The sequence below is a fragment of the Lissotriton helveticus genome, chromosome 1_2 (genome assembly GCF_964261635.1).
Source record: "Lissotriton helveticus chromosome 1_2, aLisHel1.1, whole genome shotgun sequence".
In the NCBI taxonomy this organism is placed as follows: Eukaryota; Metazoa; Chordata; class Amphibia; order Caudata; family Salamandridae; genus Lissotriton; species Lissotriton helveticus.
In genome coordinates this window covers 81,871,896-81,887,572 of record NC_136058.1, presented here as the reverse complement: position 1 = coordinate 81,887,572, position 15,677 = coordinate 81,871,896, and the positions used below count along the sequence as shown (strand labels likewise).

General features: G+C 47.3%; 1 protein-coding gene across 1 annotated transcript in view; it reads right to left on the bottom strand.

The window, feature by feature from the left end:
• Window positions 1-15,677, bottom strand: part of DNAI4 (dynein axonemal intermediate chain 4) — a 496,013-nt gene that overhangs the window by 116,006 nt on the left and 364,330 nt on the right. The window contains exon 12 of the mRNA XM_078668935.1: window positions 2,674-2,831. Coding sequence (XP_078525061.1) covers window positions 2,674-2,831 — 158 coding nt within the window. The remainder of the gene's footprint in view (window positions 1-2,673; window positions 2,832-15,677) is intronic.

Genomic DNA, 15,677 nt, shown 5'->3' with positions numbered 1-15,677 from the left:
CTCATGGACTTGATGAAGATGCATTCAAGTTGTGAGCTAATATGTTCATGTCCAGCCTTAAAATATCATTTAAAAAAGTGCATCTATAAGTTAAGACAGCACAGTCATTTGTTTCACTGGCAGGTGACCAAGAGCAGGAGAAGAAATGTTATGTTATGTTATGTTATATGCAATTTGTATAGCGCGTGAATACCCGTAGGTGTCTTGGCGCTTCTGGTACTCCTTACTATGTTTTAGACCACTACAGGAGCTCAGAAGAGCCATGTCTTCAGTTGCTTCCTAAACTCAAGGTGCGTAGGTATTTCCCTCAAATAACGAAAGAGGGAGTTCCATTCTTTGGAGGTGTTGTAACTAAAGCTACGTCCTCCCCAATTCACCTTTCTTATACTGGTCATAGGTATCAGATGAGAGTTGGAGGATCTCAAGGATCTAATCGGGGTATACCATTTAAAAAGATCCAGTAGAAAATTAGGGCCTTCCTTATGAAGAGCTTTGTGGGCGATGCATAAGGCTTTAAATTCTACACTTTGGGCAACTGGCAACCAATGAAGATCCTGAATACCAGTTCTAACTGATTGATATTTTGGCAAATCCAGTATAAGTCTTGCTGCAGCGTTTTGTACTGTTCGAAGTTTTTTGAGTAGGGTAGCTTGAATGTTGATGTAGAGCCCATTGCAGTAATCTATTTTGAGTAGAACCAACGAAGTCACCACCGTCTTTCTAGATTTAAGCGGAATAATAGGACAGATTTTTCTTAGCGTCTTTATCATAAAGTAGGCAGAGGATACCACTTTGGATAATTGTGATTTGAGAGTCAATTTATCGTCGATAATAACTTCCAAATTTTTAGCTTTGGTCACAGGCATGGGGGGGGGGCAAAGATTGTTCGCCCACCAGTCTGGGGACCAGGGAGGAAAAAGATTCCCGAACATGATCACCTCTGTTTTAGTGGAATTTAATTTCAGGCAGTGATCGCTCATCCACGAGCTAAGTTTGGTCATACAGTCATGAAGCTTAGTGGAGGAGTTGATACCCTTGTCCACTGTCGAGATAACCAATTGGGTATAATCGGCATAGGAGGTAGGAATAAGATTAAAACTCCTGATAAGAGGGGCCAATTCTGTGCTTGGAAATAAACATTAGTTGTTGTTTACTTAAAAGAATAATGAAATATCTGATGACATTGTGCCTCTTAAAAAAACATAAAATCAGAAATCATCCATACAATGGTCTAACTACATTTCAGCAGATTTAAGAGTATTTGTCGTAAATTGCAAACTAAATGGAAGAAACACAAACTAGCTTAGGACTTGGTGAAGCTAAAATTGGCACTTTAGGAGAACAAAAATGCAATTTTTGTTGGGGCTGGGGAGGTGGTGATTAAAATAAATAAATAAAATAAAATCCTCCTTACCTGAGTATAGCTGCCACTCTACTCCGTCCTCCCTCTGTTCCTGGCTCCCGGCAGCACACAGGCTGCTAGACTTCCCTAAGTCAATCACGATGTTGCTGTCACCAGCATGACAGCAGCATTGTGATTGGTTTGATTGGCCTGGTACTGCGCTCAGAGAGGGAGTGGGAGTGGGAGTGGGAGCAGGAGCCTGTGCACGTTCTCCACCCAGATGTGCAATACAGCCGGGTGGAGAAATGCTAGGTGCGCATGTCTGTTTGGCTGATCCAAGGCAGCCAGCCAAACAAACAAGCAAAATTAAGTCCACCAAGCATACCTGCCACTACTCGTCACATAGCCCAGCCCCTCCCCATCCTAACCTGGCTCGTACTAAAAATAAAATGATGATAGCGTAACGTTTTTAATATTGTGTTATCATTTTATTTTGCAAACAATGGGGTGACGTTTCTCCACCATTTGCGGAGAAGCCGCCACTTTCAGAATGGGTCTGGAGCATTAGGGGCTCCCTCCCTGTACTTTGCAGGGAGGCCCCCTTAAGATTCGTAATGCCACTGTGTGAATATGCAACAGCACAAAGTGATTTACGCATAATGAGGATAGACTGAGGAATCTTATTATCATTTTTAGATATGTACTACAATATACTGTATAAAAATAAAATATATCACGTTTAGGTGTTTTAATTGCACAAAATGCAGTGGTATAACCAGTTGCATTTCAGAGAATACTGTGAAATATGATAAATATTTCACAGTTCCTTGTAAAATATAACTTTCATCATCATAATGACAGGCCCTTAAGCATGCTGCAGAGATTACCTATTGTTGTGCTACTAGGATTATATGGCATACAGGACAATATTATCTAGTAAGGCATCTAAATTATACAGTAAAAATGCAGCACATTTTCCGACAGTATTATTTTCATCCATGACCCTCACCATTGGTTACCAAAACCTAAACATTCTAATTGCCATCAAAGTCCACAGTTAGCTGCACTATGAAGTAAAAAAAATACATACCTTCTATCTGGCGTAATAATTGTCCTTTACTGTCATATTTGGGTTATGGTGGAAGTTAGAAACCAAGGGCCTTCACCTTTGTGGTTTACGATGAATGTTCCTCAATGACAATATAGTACCATATTACATAATTACCCATAATGCATTCCCCCCTTCTATTCTCTCTCTCTCAACAGACAGACAGAAAGACAGACAGACGGATAGATATTGTTTTGGCCTGCACGTTAAAGGGCGAGCTTACCAGTGGAGTCTAATCCTTTCCTCATATACCACCTCGTTATTCTGCCATCTGCAGATACAGAGATCAGCATTTCTCCCTTGTCTTCTCCCAAAGTGCATCTGTCTTGGTCCAGCCACTTCAACTGCCAAACAGGACTTGTATGCTTGCCAGGACTTTGACTAAAATAAATTAATCAAAAGCAGTTAACAAAAGGCAATTGTTTATTTAATGGAGCTTGTTAACAATCATTAAACTTTAGCTAAACAAAAATCATTTAAGTGTGTTCAACATGATTTAGCACCGATTAACTCTTAAGAGAGTTTTGAGTATATATTTACGGTTTTACTGGTTAGAGTGCTCTACAGGGTAGGCAGATTGGGTGGAGGTCTGGGCATTCTCTATAAGGATGACTATACCTGTTGCACTGACCCAATCACTACATCTCTTGATCCGTTTCAGGCTTTATTCTTCTCAATGTCCTTTCATCCGACTGAAAGCTTCACGGGTATTGTGACTTATTGTCAACCTGGACGAAGGTGACCATTTAGCCAGGATATTAGCAACCTTATAGAACCATACCGGGCAAGACCTAATCTTACCCTTTTGGGTAATTTTAATTTCCACCTTGATAATACTCTATGTAAGGATACTAGAAATCTCGTGGAAACTCTAGGCTGCTGTGGTCTGTAACAATTGGTCAAGAGCCCCACGCATGTAGCGGGACATGTATTAGATGGTATATTTTCTAATGACTCCCGCATCATGGTACGAGAGACTATACCTCTCTCCTGGCCAGACCACTATGCCATCCCTTTCAACCTCCAGATCCCTGTACGGGGTTATATCCAACTCAATAAAAGGGTAATGGAGAAAAAAAAGAAATCTTAGTCGCATTAGTAACAAGCATTTACAATGCAACGGTTTCGCCTTTGAAAAAGTTAGAGCAATTGGCAGTGTAAATGACAACATTTTTATTTACACACATTCATACCTGCAGAGCCACACGCAGAGCCACACACACACAGAGCCACAGAGCGACTGCGCTATCCCAAACAAGAAGAGATTGGTGAAAAAAACGGGATCAGGAACATTGGGACATTAAAAAAATGCAGACACTGTAACCGAATCAGAGCTATCAAAATGTACACAGTAATATGCCTGTTGAAAAGGAAATCTTAAAAGGAACAATAAACGCCAACCCCCAGAGAGGAAAATCAAGTGAAAACCTAATAAATAAAACAAAGACAATTGACCCGAGGATGAGCAAATTGTTTTCAGTGATACTATTGACAAAATTCCAAACCACAGTGAAAAGCCCTGGATAAGAATAAGCTTTCTACATGATGGAATAAAGTGGTCTCCTAACGGACTGTGAATAATATTATCCGATCAGACCAAAAGGCCTTAATAACGTGAGCAATCAGCAGTTCCTCAGTAAGTACAAAATCGGAAATTGAGTGGTCTTGTTAAACAGGTGGGGAAAATTGGGCCACCTTTACCTTTCTTGCAGAGGTGACGGACAACGAAAGTATGAGCCCGAAACTGAACACTTTCAGCTACAGGTGTGAGAAGTCAGCAGCCGAAGGTCATAGCCCCGCGGCTCCAAATAAGTCATGAACACCAACAATCAGTTCCAGGCTTTGTCTAAAACAATAAACACGCATTGGCAAAGCCAATAGGTCGCACCTTTGAGGCCTATCCACTTTGCGCAAATGTGTGTGCGCCGTGAGGCATAGCATCACAGATGCTGCGCCTTGTGGCTATATAATTTTTTTTTTAAGTTTTTGGTCAGTCGCTTATTTTCTATTATTTTTAGTTACCGTTCCGAGCTGGATCAGTAACTGAAACGGAAAATACTTTATATTTTTTAAAATGGGTGGAGGGGAAAAAACTGAAGGGGAGCCACACGGGGGTACAAGATGAGGGGCGGAAGCAACAGGGGGGAGCTGGAAGGGACCGAAGCAACTTAGGGCACTGAAGTAACAGGGAGAAAGAGGGCCGGAAGCAAAACGGGGGACCATGGCGGGGATTTTAAAGCGGTTGGAGAAAAGAACATGGGGCGCAAACAACACTGGGGCACGGATGGGAGACACAAGCTAAACAGGGCACATCGGGGAGCGGGAGGGTGGAGAAACATGAGGACGGGAGGCAGAAGATACGGAGTTACGGTGAGGGGAGATCAAAAGTGCGACAGAGAGAAACGCGATTTACAAAGGTTGTTGCACTGAAAACGTGGTTACTACAGGCCAAACAGATAGCGGTGCTACCAACCCAGACCTACTAAATTAATAAATGTTCAGCGTTTTGTAAAGAAATAATAATAATTAAAAACAAGCCCACAACATAACACCACTGCAGCCGCTGCGCGTTCCCTTTGTCTTCGGAAAAGAAAGCAATAGTTTCCAAACCACGAGGGCACTATTTACCTGACAAGAGAGCACAAAGAAGAAGGTGAAGGGTCGAGGCCGGGTGAATAGGGCATAAGCGAGACAAACATACAGCAGGGACTGTCAGGAAAATGCTGGCGTCTTTACCTTCAAGGCTGGCAAGCACGCACGCACACAGCGCACTGCACGATAAGAGAGGCAGGTGTCCGCGCCCGCCAGGTGCACCTTCCAGGTGTCCACTAATCACCAGATATCACTGTATTGCAAACCTATCGTAGGGCTCATGGGCCCCTGCGCCCATTATGGTAGTTATCCTGAAGTGCTGCAAGTTTCAAGACGTGGGCCTCCTTCGAGGCTCTACCTCGCAGTGTCCCCTACACAGAACAACAAGGGGGGGGGTGGGGGGTGGGGGGGCGTGCAGGCTCTCCACACGAAGACCTTCACTGGTCTGGTCTCCACTGTGAACTGACCCCTACAGCGAGCCTTCGCCACTGATGCCAACAATCTCGGGCCACCTGGCACGTGGGGCAGTGGAGCGTTCCCTTGTCTCGAGCCCTCACTGGACTCCCAGTCTCACCGCAATTGCAGCGGAGGGGCCGAGGCGCTTCTCTGGTTCCGTGCGGGCACACGGTAATGGCTGCGCCCCGATAGGCGGTACTTTCTTGGTCGGGTATGCTTCTGCCTGGCTCTAAGAATGGCTATGTTGTTAATTCTGCCTGTCTTCCTCGGCTCTGGGGCAGGCATTCAGACATAGTTATTTAGGAAAACTGTACACACGCAGGCACACACAACCACAAGCAGGCAGGCACACACACACAAAGGGACATGATGACAAGTACAGAGATGCATGTGTACAAACACAGACACCCAAGAACGCACATATACACAGGCAGACGCGAAGGCTAATACACACACGTCGGCAACTTACATAAAAACACAAACAAGAAAACCAAACGCACAACGAAATGACACACCCGCAGAAAAACTACCACACCCCCAGACACACAAAGACAGACACACAGACGAGAGAACACTTGAAGTGGGCAAGAGTGAGAGTCGGAAGTGCCGAGGGTCACAGCCTGCATGCACGCAGCCGGGATTTAATTCCACAGAAACAAGTGCCTACCCCTTCTGCAGGCTACGCCTGCCCTCCCCCCCCCCCGCAGGGGGACAGCGCCCCAGATGAGCTGCGGATGCTGGGGGTGGCCCCTGGCCCCCGATGAGCTGCGGATGCTGGGGGGTCGCCCCTGGCCCCCGATGAGCTGCGGATGCGGGGATCCGCCTCCTCTCACCGCTGATGCCCGCTTCTGTTTTTCTGTTGTTTTCTGTTCTTTCTGTGACCACAAGTCTTGCAGAGGAGGAAGTCTACCTGCTGAGGCAGCCGGGGTCCCTTCAGAGCGGTGCCTGCGGCGGGCTGGGGAGAGGCCGGCTGCTGGGGGGCCCTTCCAGGGTTCTGGTCAGTGCAGGGGCCCGGGGTGCTGGACTCCCTGCTACAGAAGCAGGCACTCGAGGGGTGGGGTGGAAGCGGTGTTATTTCTTGTGAAACCGCGGGGACTCTTTCGCAAGACTCTTCTGCCCCAGGCACAAGATCACATGGTGTCTGCCTTCAGAGCCAGGAGTTTCGGAGCCGAGACTCTGTGCGCGTCACTGAAAAGCCACAAATGCCAAATATAGTTATTCCCCATTCTGGTGGCCCTGCGGTGTCCTTCGACTTCCTGTCCATTGACTTGAGCGGGGAGACAGCGGTCCCCAGTGCTGCCGTAACTGGCATACATGGGGCCTGGTGTCACTGCACCTGCTGCACTATTGGGAGCTACACAGGTCTCAGGGCCACCCGCCTTTCCCTCCCCCATCTCCGTGCCTCTTTAGCCCCGCCCCTCCGTGCCTCGTGCATTCCTGCCCCTCACTCGTCTTCGACCCCTTCTTCTCTTTCTCCTACCTCACGACCCTTATCCCTCTGCTCTCTTCTCTTCACCTCTTCTTACTCCGCAAGCCCCTGTATTTTTCTCTCTCCTGAGCCGTTCCCTCCCTCAAGGTCCCTTACCTCCCCCGCCCCCTGTTCGCCTCGCCCCGCCCCTCCCTCTGTTCACCCCGCAACCTTCACTGGTCTGGTCTCCACTGTGAACTGACCCCTACAGCGAGCCTTCGCCACTGATGCCAACAATCTCGGGCCACTTGGCACGTGGGGCAGTGGAGCGTTCCCTTGTCTCGAGCCCTCACTGGACTCCCAGTCTCACCGCAATTGCAGCGGAGGGGCCGAGGCGCTTCTCTGGTTCCGTGCGGGCACACGGTAATGGCTGCACCCCGATAGGCGGTACTTTCTTGGTCGGGTATGCTTCTGCCTGGCTCTAAGAATGGCTATGTTGTTAATTCTGCCTGTCTTCCTCGGCTCTGGGGCAGGCGCGACGGAGCTGGCCTCCCTTAATTCTCAGCACAGCATGTTGGATTCCCCAGCAACACGGGGACGCCCTTAGGGGTTATCTTTTGTTTCCTTGGCCATAAATCACGCCGGTAAGGTGTTTTACAAATGCCACCAGTTACCATTTTAAATTACCTGAGAACTGAATGAATGAATGAAATGAATGAATGAATGAATGAAATATGATTTATTCACGCGCTACTATGCCCACTGGGCGTCAAGGCGCCTAACTCAAAAAGATTAGCTGCTGGCAGACAGAGACACGCGCTCACTGATATGCTTTGGAAAAACACCAAGTTTTCAGAGCTTTCTTGAAAAGATCAAGAGAGGGCTGTAGTTTAATCTCCAAGGGAAGAGTATTCCAGAGCTGAGGCGCCAGAATAGAAAAGGCCTTGTTCCCCCATCTTACCGTCTTAGCGCGTGGGACTACCAGTTGGTTAAGCTCTAACGAGCGAAGACATCTGGTTGGCACATACCTAGAAAGCAAAGAACCCAAGGCATCAGTCGGGCCTGCCCTCAAGGCGCTATAAGTAAGACAGAGAAGTTTAAAAGAGACTCTGAAAGGGATGGGCAACCAGTGAAGACTCTTCCTTGCCGAGGTCGCGGAGGACATCCATGGCAGGGCCAAAACGAAGCGCGCCGCGGCATTTTGCACAACCTGCAGGCGTTGAAGAAAGCCCTTGTTGGCCCCGGCATAGAGTGAATTACAGTAATCCAGCCTTGAGCCAACAAGGGCGATCACAACCTGTTTTCGTGCCTGTGGGGAGAGATAGTACGCGATTCTTTTCAGAATCCTGATGACGCCCCAACAGGTGGCCACTGTCCTATTCACCTGCAGCTCCATGGAGAGCCGGGTGTCAAAAATGACGCCTAGGTTCCTAGCAGATTGTGTGGGTGTGGGGCAGATGCCTAAGGATGAAGGCCACCACTCACCTGACCACATTTCCTGGTCTTTGCCGAAGACCAGGACCTCCGTTTTGTCACCGTTCAACTTTAATGAGTTGAAAATCATCCAGTCTGCAACCAGTTGCATACAGGACTTAAAGTTGGACGCGGTGACATTCACGGAGTGAGTCAGGGACACCATAATCTGCGTGTCGTCGGCGTACGACACGACCTCCATCCCCTGAGATCTTACAAGTCTTGCAAGGGGGGCCACATAGATATTGAACAGGGTCGGACTCAATGCCGACCCTTGTGGTACCCCACAATGCAACGACTTGACAGGGGAGAGGTACTCCCCAAGCATCACTCGTTGCTCTCGCTGGTGTAGAAAGGAGTTCAGGAGACTCAGGGCCGGTCCTGCTACCCCTGCCTCCCTTAACCTAGATGTTAAAGTACCGGGAGACAGGGTATCAAATGCTGCTGTTAGATCCAGCAGCACTAGCACGGTCGTCTGTCCAAGATCAACTTTCCGACGGATGTTATCTGCGACCTTCGTCAGTGCAGACTCAGTGCTATGTAGCTTTCTAAAGCCATGTTGGGACCCATCCAAAAATCCTGATACATCCAGGAAGTTGGAGAGATGACAATTCAGATGGGCCTCCAACATCTTAGCAGAGGCCGGCAAAAGGGATATGGGCCTAAAGTTCTTCAATAGACCAGGGTCAAGGGTGGGCTTTTTAAGAAGTGGTTTTACAATGGCCCTCTTCCATGCCACCGGGAAGATACCTTGCTCCAGAGCTCCATTCATAATTTCCAACATTGGAGGAAGAATAGTGTCCCTACAGTCCTTTAGTATTCTCAAAGGAACCGGGTCCAGGGGAGAAGCAGATTTAGTTTTGTCTAACAGGAGGTTAAGACCCTCCAATGAGAGCAAGGGAAATTGGTTCAAGACTTGGGGAGAAGACGTATCCCAGGATTCAAGCTGTTTAACTCGAGAGAGGTCTTCTTCACTAAGAGTGTTCCTCTGTGATTGAAGAGCCACATAGATGTCATCAATTTTATTAAAGAAGAAATCTGAGATGTTATTACATAGCTCCTGTGAAGCAACCACGGGATCAGGTACCTGGAGTGTACATAAAGAGTCAACGATCTTAAAAAGCTCTTTAGAGGACGTAAGGGAACAGGTTAAGTTGGTAAAATAATCCTGTTTCACCTTAATGACCCTATTTTTGTAGACTCGTAACAGGTCCTTATAGACTTCTCGATCTCTGGGATCCCAAGACTTGCGCCAACATCGCTCCTTCCTTCTGCATTTTTGCCTAAGGAGTCTCAGTTCTTCCGTGAACCATGGAGCTGTCGGCTTATGTCGTGCCACGTGTTTGAATGAGGCGGGCGCTAACTCATCGACTGCTTTAGTAATAGAGTCAGCGAGTTCTAGAGCCGTCTCATCTACCATCCGCTGGGATGTGATGTTCGTGCTACGAATAAAGGGGGCCAAGGCCTCATTCGTAATATTCTTAAAGCTTCTTTTGAGGCATTTCTTGGTCCCTACCTTGACCTCAGAACGGGGCATGTCCAGGAACAATGGAATGGCTAAATGATCAGACCAAACTATCGGCAAAGGAACGCCGACAGTTAATCTTTGATCATTAGAAAATATCCCATCAAGGATGTGGCCAGCCTTGTGGGTTGGGTGCAACACTCTTTGGACAAAGTCACAAGCTTCCAGGGAGTTAACTAGGGAGGATGTGTCCTTAGATGCCAAATCCTCTAGATGAAAGTTTGTGTCGCCTAGGATGGTAAAGAGCGATCTGCCAAAATATGGTTCCAAGATCCTGAAAAGCTCCGAGCAAAAGTTAGCTCTGGATCCTGGGTGTCTATATAGCAGAATTCCAGTGAAGGAGCTCGAAGGGGCATTCACAATACAAAAATATAAGGCCTCAAATGAATCTGTCGGAGTCGATAGAGATTTTATGGTGCAGGAGAGTGTGGACTTAAAGAGAATGGCCAATCCACCTCCTCTGCGTTGCACTCTATCTAGCCTCTGTAAGGCATAGCCTTCTGGAATGGCTAAAAGGAGGTCATGGCCAGAGGTCTCAGAGGCCCAAGTCTCAGTAATAAAAACCCAGTCAGGTTGTCTAGTGCTTACAAAATCATGGAAGTCAATGTTATGTTTAATCAAAGACCGCGCATTAATTAAAAAGCCCTGCTTGGGTTGAGAAATTGGCAGGCAAGGGGGAGGGCGAGCAAGCTTCCTAGCAGCCTGTAAAGAGAAATTAAAAGATGTTTTACACGAAGGGCAGGACCTCGCCAGCCGTAGGACCTCCGGAAGGAGCCGATGGTGACAGAGGCTCACCGGGGGTCTAAAAAGCGCCAAGTCACGAGACAGTACCTCGCTAACGGACCGAGCGGGTAAGTCAGACGTCGCAGGATCCAGCCCGTCCTGCAGCCCGTTCTTCAGCGCGGACGGGCGCAGACGGGCTGGACTCTGGCGTGACTCCGGCGTAGCGACGGCTTACACGCTGCGCGCACACGCTGCGCGTCATTTCCACTGATTAATATAGGGCTCTAGCCAGTCCACCTGACTGCTAGAGCGCGCCGAATGTTCCAGCTCCCTAGTACCCCCCCAAGATGGCGCCCGCCAAAATCCAAGCGCGAGGGACCGGCCCGCTAAAATAGCGGTGTGGGGCACTGTTTATCGTGCAGCAATGCGGCAGTGACAGAATTAAAATCAGGGGATAAGCAGTGTTTAAACAAAATAACTTAAACTGCGATCCCTCGTGCTTCCTGTAGGCCTAAAAAGTGCTTCCTCGGCGAGTGGAGTGGGAGGGAGGAGGCACGGACAACGGGAGGGAGGGCGGGGGATAAACAAATGGATCGCTGAATGAAACAAGTCAGGTCCCGGGCCGTGCTGTGATTGGCTGACGTCAAGGGGGTGTCCCGGGCGGCAGCCAATCACAGCGCGGCCCGGGAAATGACGTCACTGGGGTGTCCCGGGCCGGCAGCCAATCACAGCGCTGCCCGGGACACACGACATCAAGGGGCGGGATTTAAAAAAATAGTCAGAAACGCCCACGATTCGCGTTCTGACCGGGAGAAAGGGATTGACGCTGATGTCTTCCAATGGCTAGCCTCCATTTATGGAGCTAGCCAATTGGAAACAGAGGCGGTCTGAACATCCCTACTGAAAACAAAAGTTTTCAAACTGGGAGGGGCACTTCGTGCCCCTCGCCAGGCTGAAACCTAAAAAGGGCTCTTCTCAACTTACTTAATACCCATCATAGTCCTCTTCCCCTGGACGCTAACTTGGCGGCTATCGACTTCTCCAATTGGCTTTTATCAGCCATGGACACTTTAGCTCCCTTTAAGGAGCATTATGCGGCGAGAAAAAAGCCCTCTGCCCCTTGGTTTTCTGATAGACTGAGAAGATTGAGACAATCTTGTCGCAAGCAGGAAAGGATCTGGCGCTCAAACCTCAACCCTGCGGGTAGAGAGTTACATAAACAATGCCAGCGGGAATATAAAGCTGCTATTATCGAGGAAAAAGTATCATTTTATTCAATGGCTTAAGAATCCCTCAGGTCCCCTAGAGACCTTTTTTAATGTTTTTAACTTGCTCTCCTCCCCTCAGGCCCTTATGTAATGAACTCCTCCCAGGAGCTCTGCTATAGAATGGCAGACTTTTTCAGCTCAAAAGTAATGGATTGATAGGTACCTAAATTACTTGCCTCCCCCCCCTGTCCCCTGAGTGTACGGACCTCCTGTTAGGGGGAATTATTTCAGGCTCCCCGATGAAGGCATGCTCTTTGAAGAGCTGGAAAATGGGAAGGGAGGCCATTTTTCCCCACCTCCCTTTAGTACTTAATGTAGCTATTTCGGTGGGACAGTACCCCATCCCCTGGAAGACGGCGGTAGTCAAGCCTCTTTTAAAAAAGCCCTCGCTGGATCCAGGTGAATTAAAGAACTATCGCCCTATCTCCTTGTTACCAGTTCCAGCCAAAATTCTTGAGAAACATCTAAATTTTCATCTCAGTTCGCTTGATAGTCCGCTGCATGGTGTTAGAAGTGATCACAGCACTGAAACAGCACTAACCTCAGTAATCAATAATATCTGTGTTTAGGTTGATACAGGGCACACCACGCTGTTGATCCTTCTTGACCTTACCGCAGCCTTTGATACTCTATCTCCCATGAGACTGGTGGAACGGCTCATTTAGATAGGGGTAGGCGGTACAGTCCTCATGCAACTTACCTCCTTCCTTAGTGATCGAGCACAAACTGTGAAAATAGGTCCTTTCTACTCAGCTCCCAACAATCTGGTATGTGGAGTCCCACAGGGCTCCTCGTTGACCCGACCCTTTTCAATATTTATGTTGCCCCACTGGCCAGGGTTGTTAGATCCTTTGGATTGGAGGTATTCTCTTATGCCGACGACATGCAAATCATGGTGTCCATTGCCCACAACATCAGGGAATCTGCCACCAACTTCAAAAGCTGTATGCAGGCAGTCTCCTCTTGGATGGTGGAGAACTATCTTAAACTTAACGGGGACAAAACAGAGGTCCTGATCTTTGGGAACCAACTGAATGATTGGTGGCCAGGCACGCGTGGTTCATGCCCTTGTCCTGTATCACATGGATAGAACCTAGGGGTCATAGTGGACAACTCTCTCTCTCTCTGAGTCTTCAGATTAATAGAACAGTGTCCACCTGCTTTGGAATGATTAGGATTCTCTGAAAGATTTCCTATTTTCTTTCCTTCACCTCCCGAAAGCAGGCAGTTATTGTCTTAGTCCTGTCCAGACTGGACTATTGTAATGCCCTTTATTTGGGCATTAATAAACGCCTTGTGCGTTGATTGCCACTAGTGCAGAATGCAGCAGCCAGGATGATGATGGATCTTCCTAAATACCACTCAGTCTCGGTTTCTCTCAGCAAGCTGCAATGACTCGCTTTAAATCGAAGAATTTTGTTCAAGGCTCTTTGTCTTACTCACAATGCTTTTTATGACCCAGGCTCAAATGGTATGACAGGGCTTTTTAGGTACTATGTTCCTTCTAAACAGCTTAGATCAGCCAGTAAACATTTCCAGGTAGTGCCTAGGTTCAGGAGAGTTAAATGGGGAGGCAGAGCCTTCTCCATCGCTGCTCCTGGGGTCTGGAATTCCCTCCCTGTTGATATTTCTGGACAAGTGTCTCACTCTCTGTTCCGTAAGGCCCTGAAGACCTGGCTTTTTATTGGTACTCCAGTCTGAGCCCTACTTTTATTACTGTCCAACGGGCCCCTCCCGCAGCGCCTTGACACCTCTGGGCATAGTTTGTGCTTTAGAAAATGAATATTCATTCATGCATTCATTCATTCAGCTGCGGCCACTCCAGTAGGGCAGATGAGTGTCACCCCCTCCCCCCTACAGCCAGTGCCACAAACCATGAAAAATAAAATGGTAATAAAATTAATTTATACCATTTTCATTTTCCCTTTCCCCAGTCTGAGCCGTGTTTGGGAGCGGGCCTCTTCTGCTGACTGGCAACAGGGAGTGGTCTGCACCAGTTTACAGTGCGCATGTCACGTTGGCTGACTGTCTCGTGACAGGCGGCCTGACATGAGCAGTTTAAACCTCTCCACCCAGCTGCCTAAGACAGCAAGGTGGAGAGCAGGCACAGGCCCCCATTTCCTGTGGGAGCATCGAAGCAGTCCACTTTAGACAACCCTGGCACTGCTCTCATGCTGCTAACATTATCAGGAGCAATTAGAGCAGCACTCAATTGCTGTGGAGAACTGCTGCAGCCTGCAGATCAGAGTAGCACCAAGGGACTGAAGCAGGAGGACCGGAGGTGAGTCAGGCATGCAGTGGGCGAGTACATTTCTATTTTATTATTCTTAACCCGATGCACTGTAAGACTTGCACTGCCTTCAGCCTCAACGCCAGAACCCTCAGTCATGGTTGGTTATAAACTCTGTTTATAATGAGCCATCACTGACAGACTTGACGTTGACCAGGAACTTCTGGTCAGTGGTTGGCCCACCAAATATTTAGGGTGCCAGCCATCCCCTCAGACTATAGAGTAGATATTAAGATACTACTATCCATCTACCTCACTAAAGTACCATTACCATAGCATTCAGTAATATGGTCAGGGGATAGGCGTGGTGCAGTGAACCACATTTTGCCTTCCGGTTGTATTAGTCACTGGTGCCACTAACTCTTCCTAGCATCAGATCACCTAGCATAAGATTCTCCTCCGTGAAAAAAAGCTGCTCTATGTACCAATAAATGTATTTTTTTTTGCCTATCATACATGACAAGTGATGTAAGCTTAGGCATGTGAACCTCTGGGGCGTTGGGAATTTATCCCAGTCAGATTTTGTAGCAGGGGGTGCACAGGGTACAATATTCTCCTCCCATGCTCTGCTGTACTTTGATCCAGTGTGCTAACTGAAGGTTAACAGTGGCAGAACATGTCTTTCTGAAGCCATGCTACCTATTGCAGGTCTCCTCGAAGTGCTGTAACCTGAAGAGCAAAGTCTATGGGGGCCCTAAAACTATTTGTTTTTCTACTTTTGTGTATTCGTTAACTGTGGCTATTGTGGTGTTGAGTGAATCCACGAGAGCCTTCAGTAGCACTAACATTAAAATAGAACCCCCCACCTTCCCTTACACATCTCTTTTAATATATAAAATGATAGGGGGGGGGGTGTGTGTGTGTGTGTGTGTGTGTGTGTGTGTGTTATATATATATATATATATACACATATATATATATATATATATATATATATATATATATATATATATATATATATATACACAGCCAGTATTATAGTGGTATATGTATTCAACTATAAGTGAAGTTACTGCCGGCTGGCCTGGTGTAACAAACAGAACTGTTTTAGGTGAAATGTTAGACTTCAATGATAGCACTTGCATAATTAGCAAAACGAAGAGGTCTTGCAACCCCAGAGAGTTTTTTTTCTTGGGTAACAGCACTTCAAGGAGAAACATGGGATATGCAGCACAACTTCAGTCAGACAATTCTGTCACAATGTTTGATCCTCAGATTTTATGTAAGCATTTCAAACAGAAAAGTATACTTTTAAATCTCATGACTGTGCACAAATATATGTGTGTACATTACCAGTTAGATTTAAGGCTAAGTGTACATAGTGAAGAAAATGTACTAATATATGAAAGAAATGAACACAAAGCTTTGATGCGGAGTGGAAAAGAACAGTATGTAACCCTACAGAGGCAGAATTTTCAACCAGCAAACTTGGGCTCAATTGGCAGCTTCCCCGCCCGCTCTAAGTGGTGGTCCACGCATATCACTTTCACTT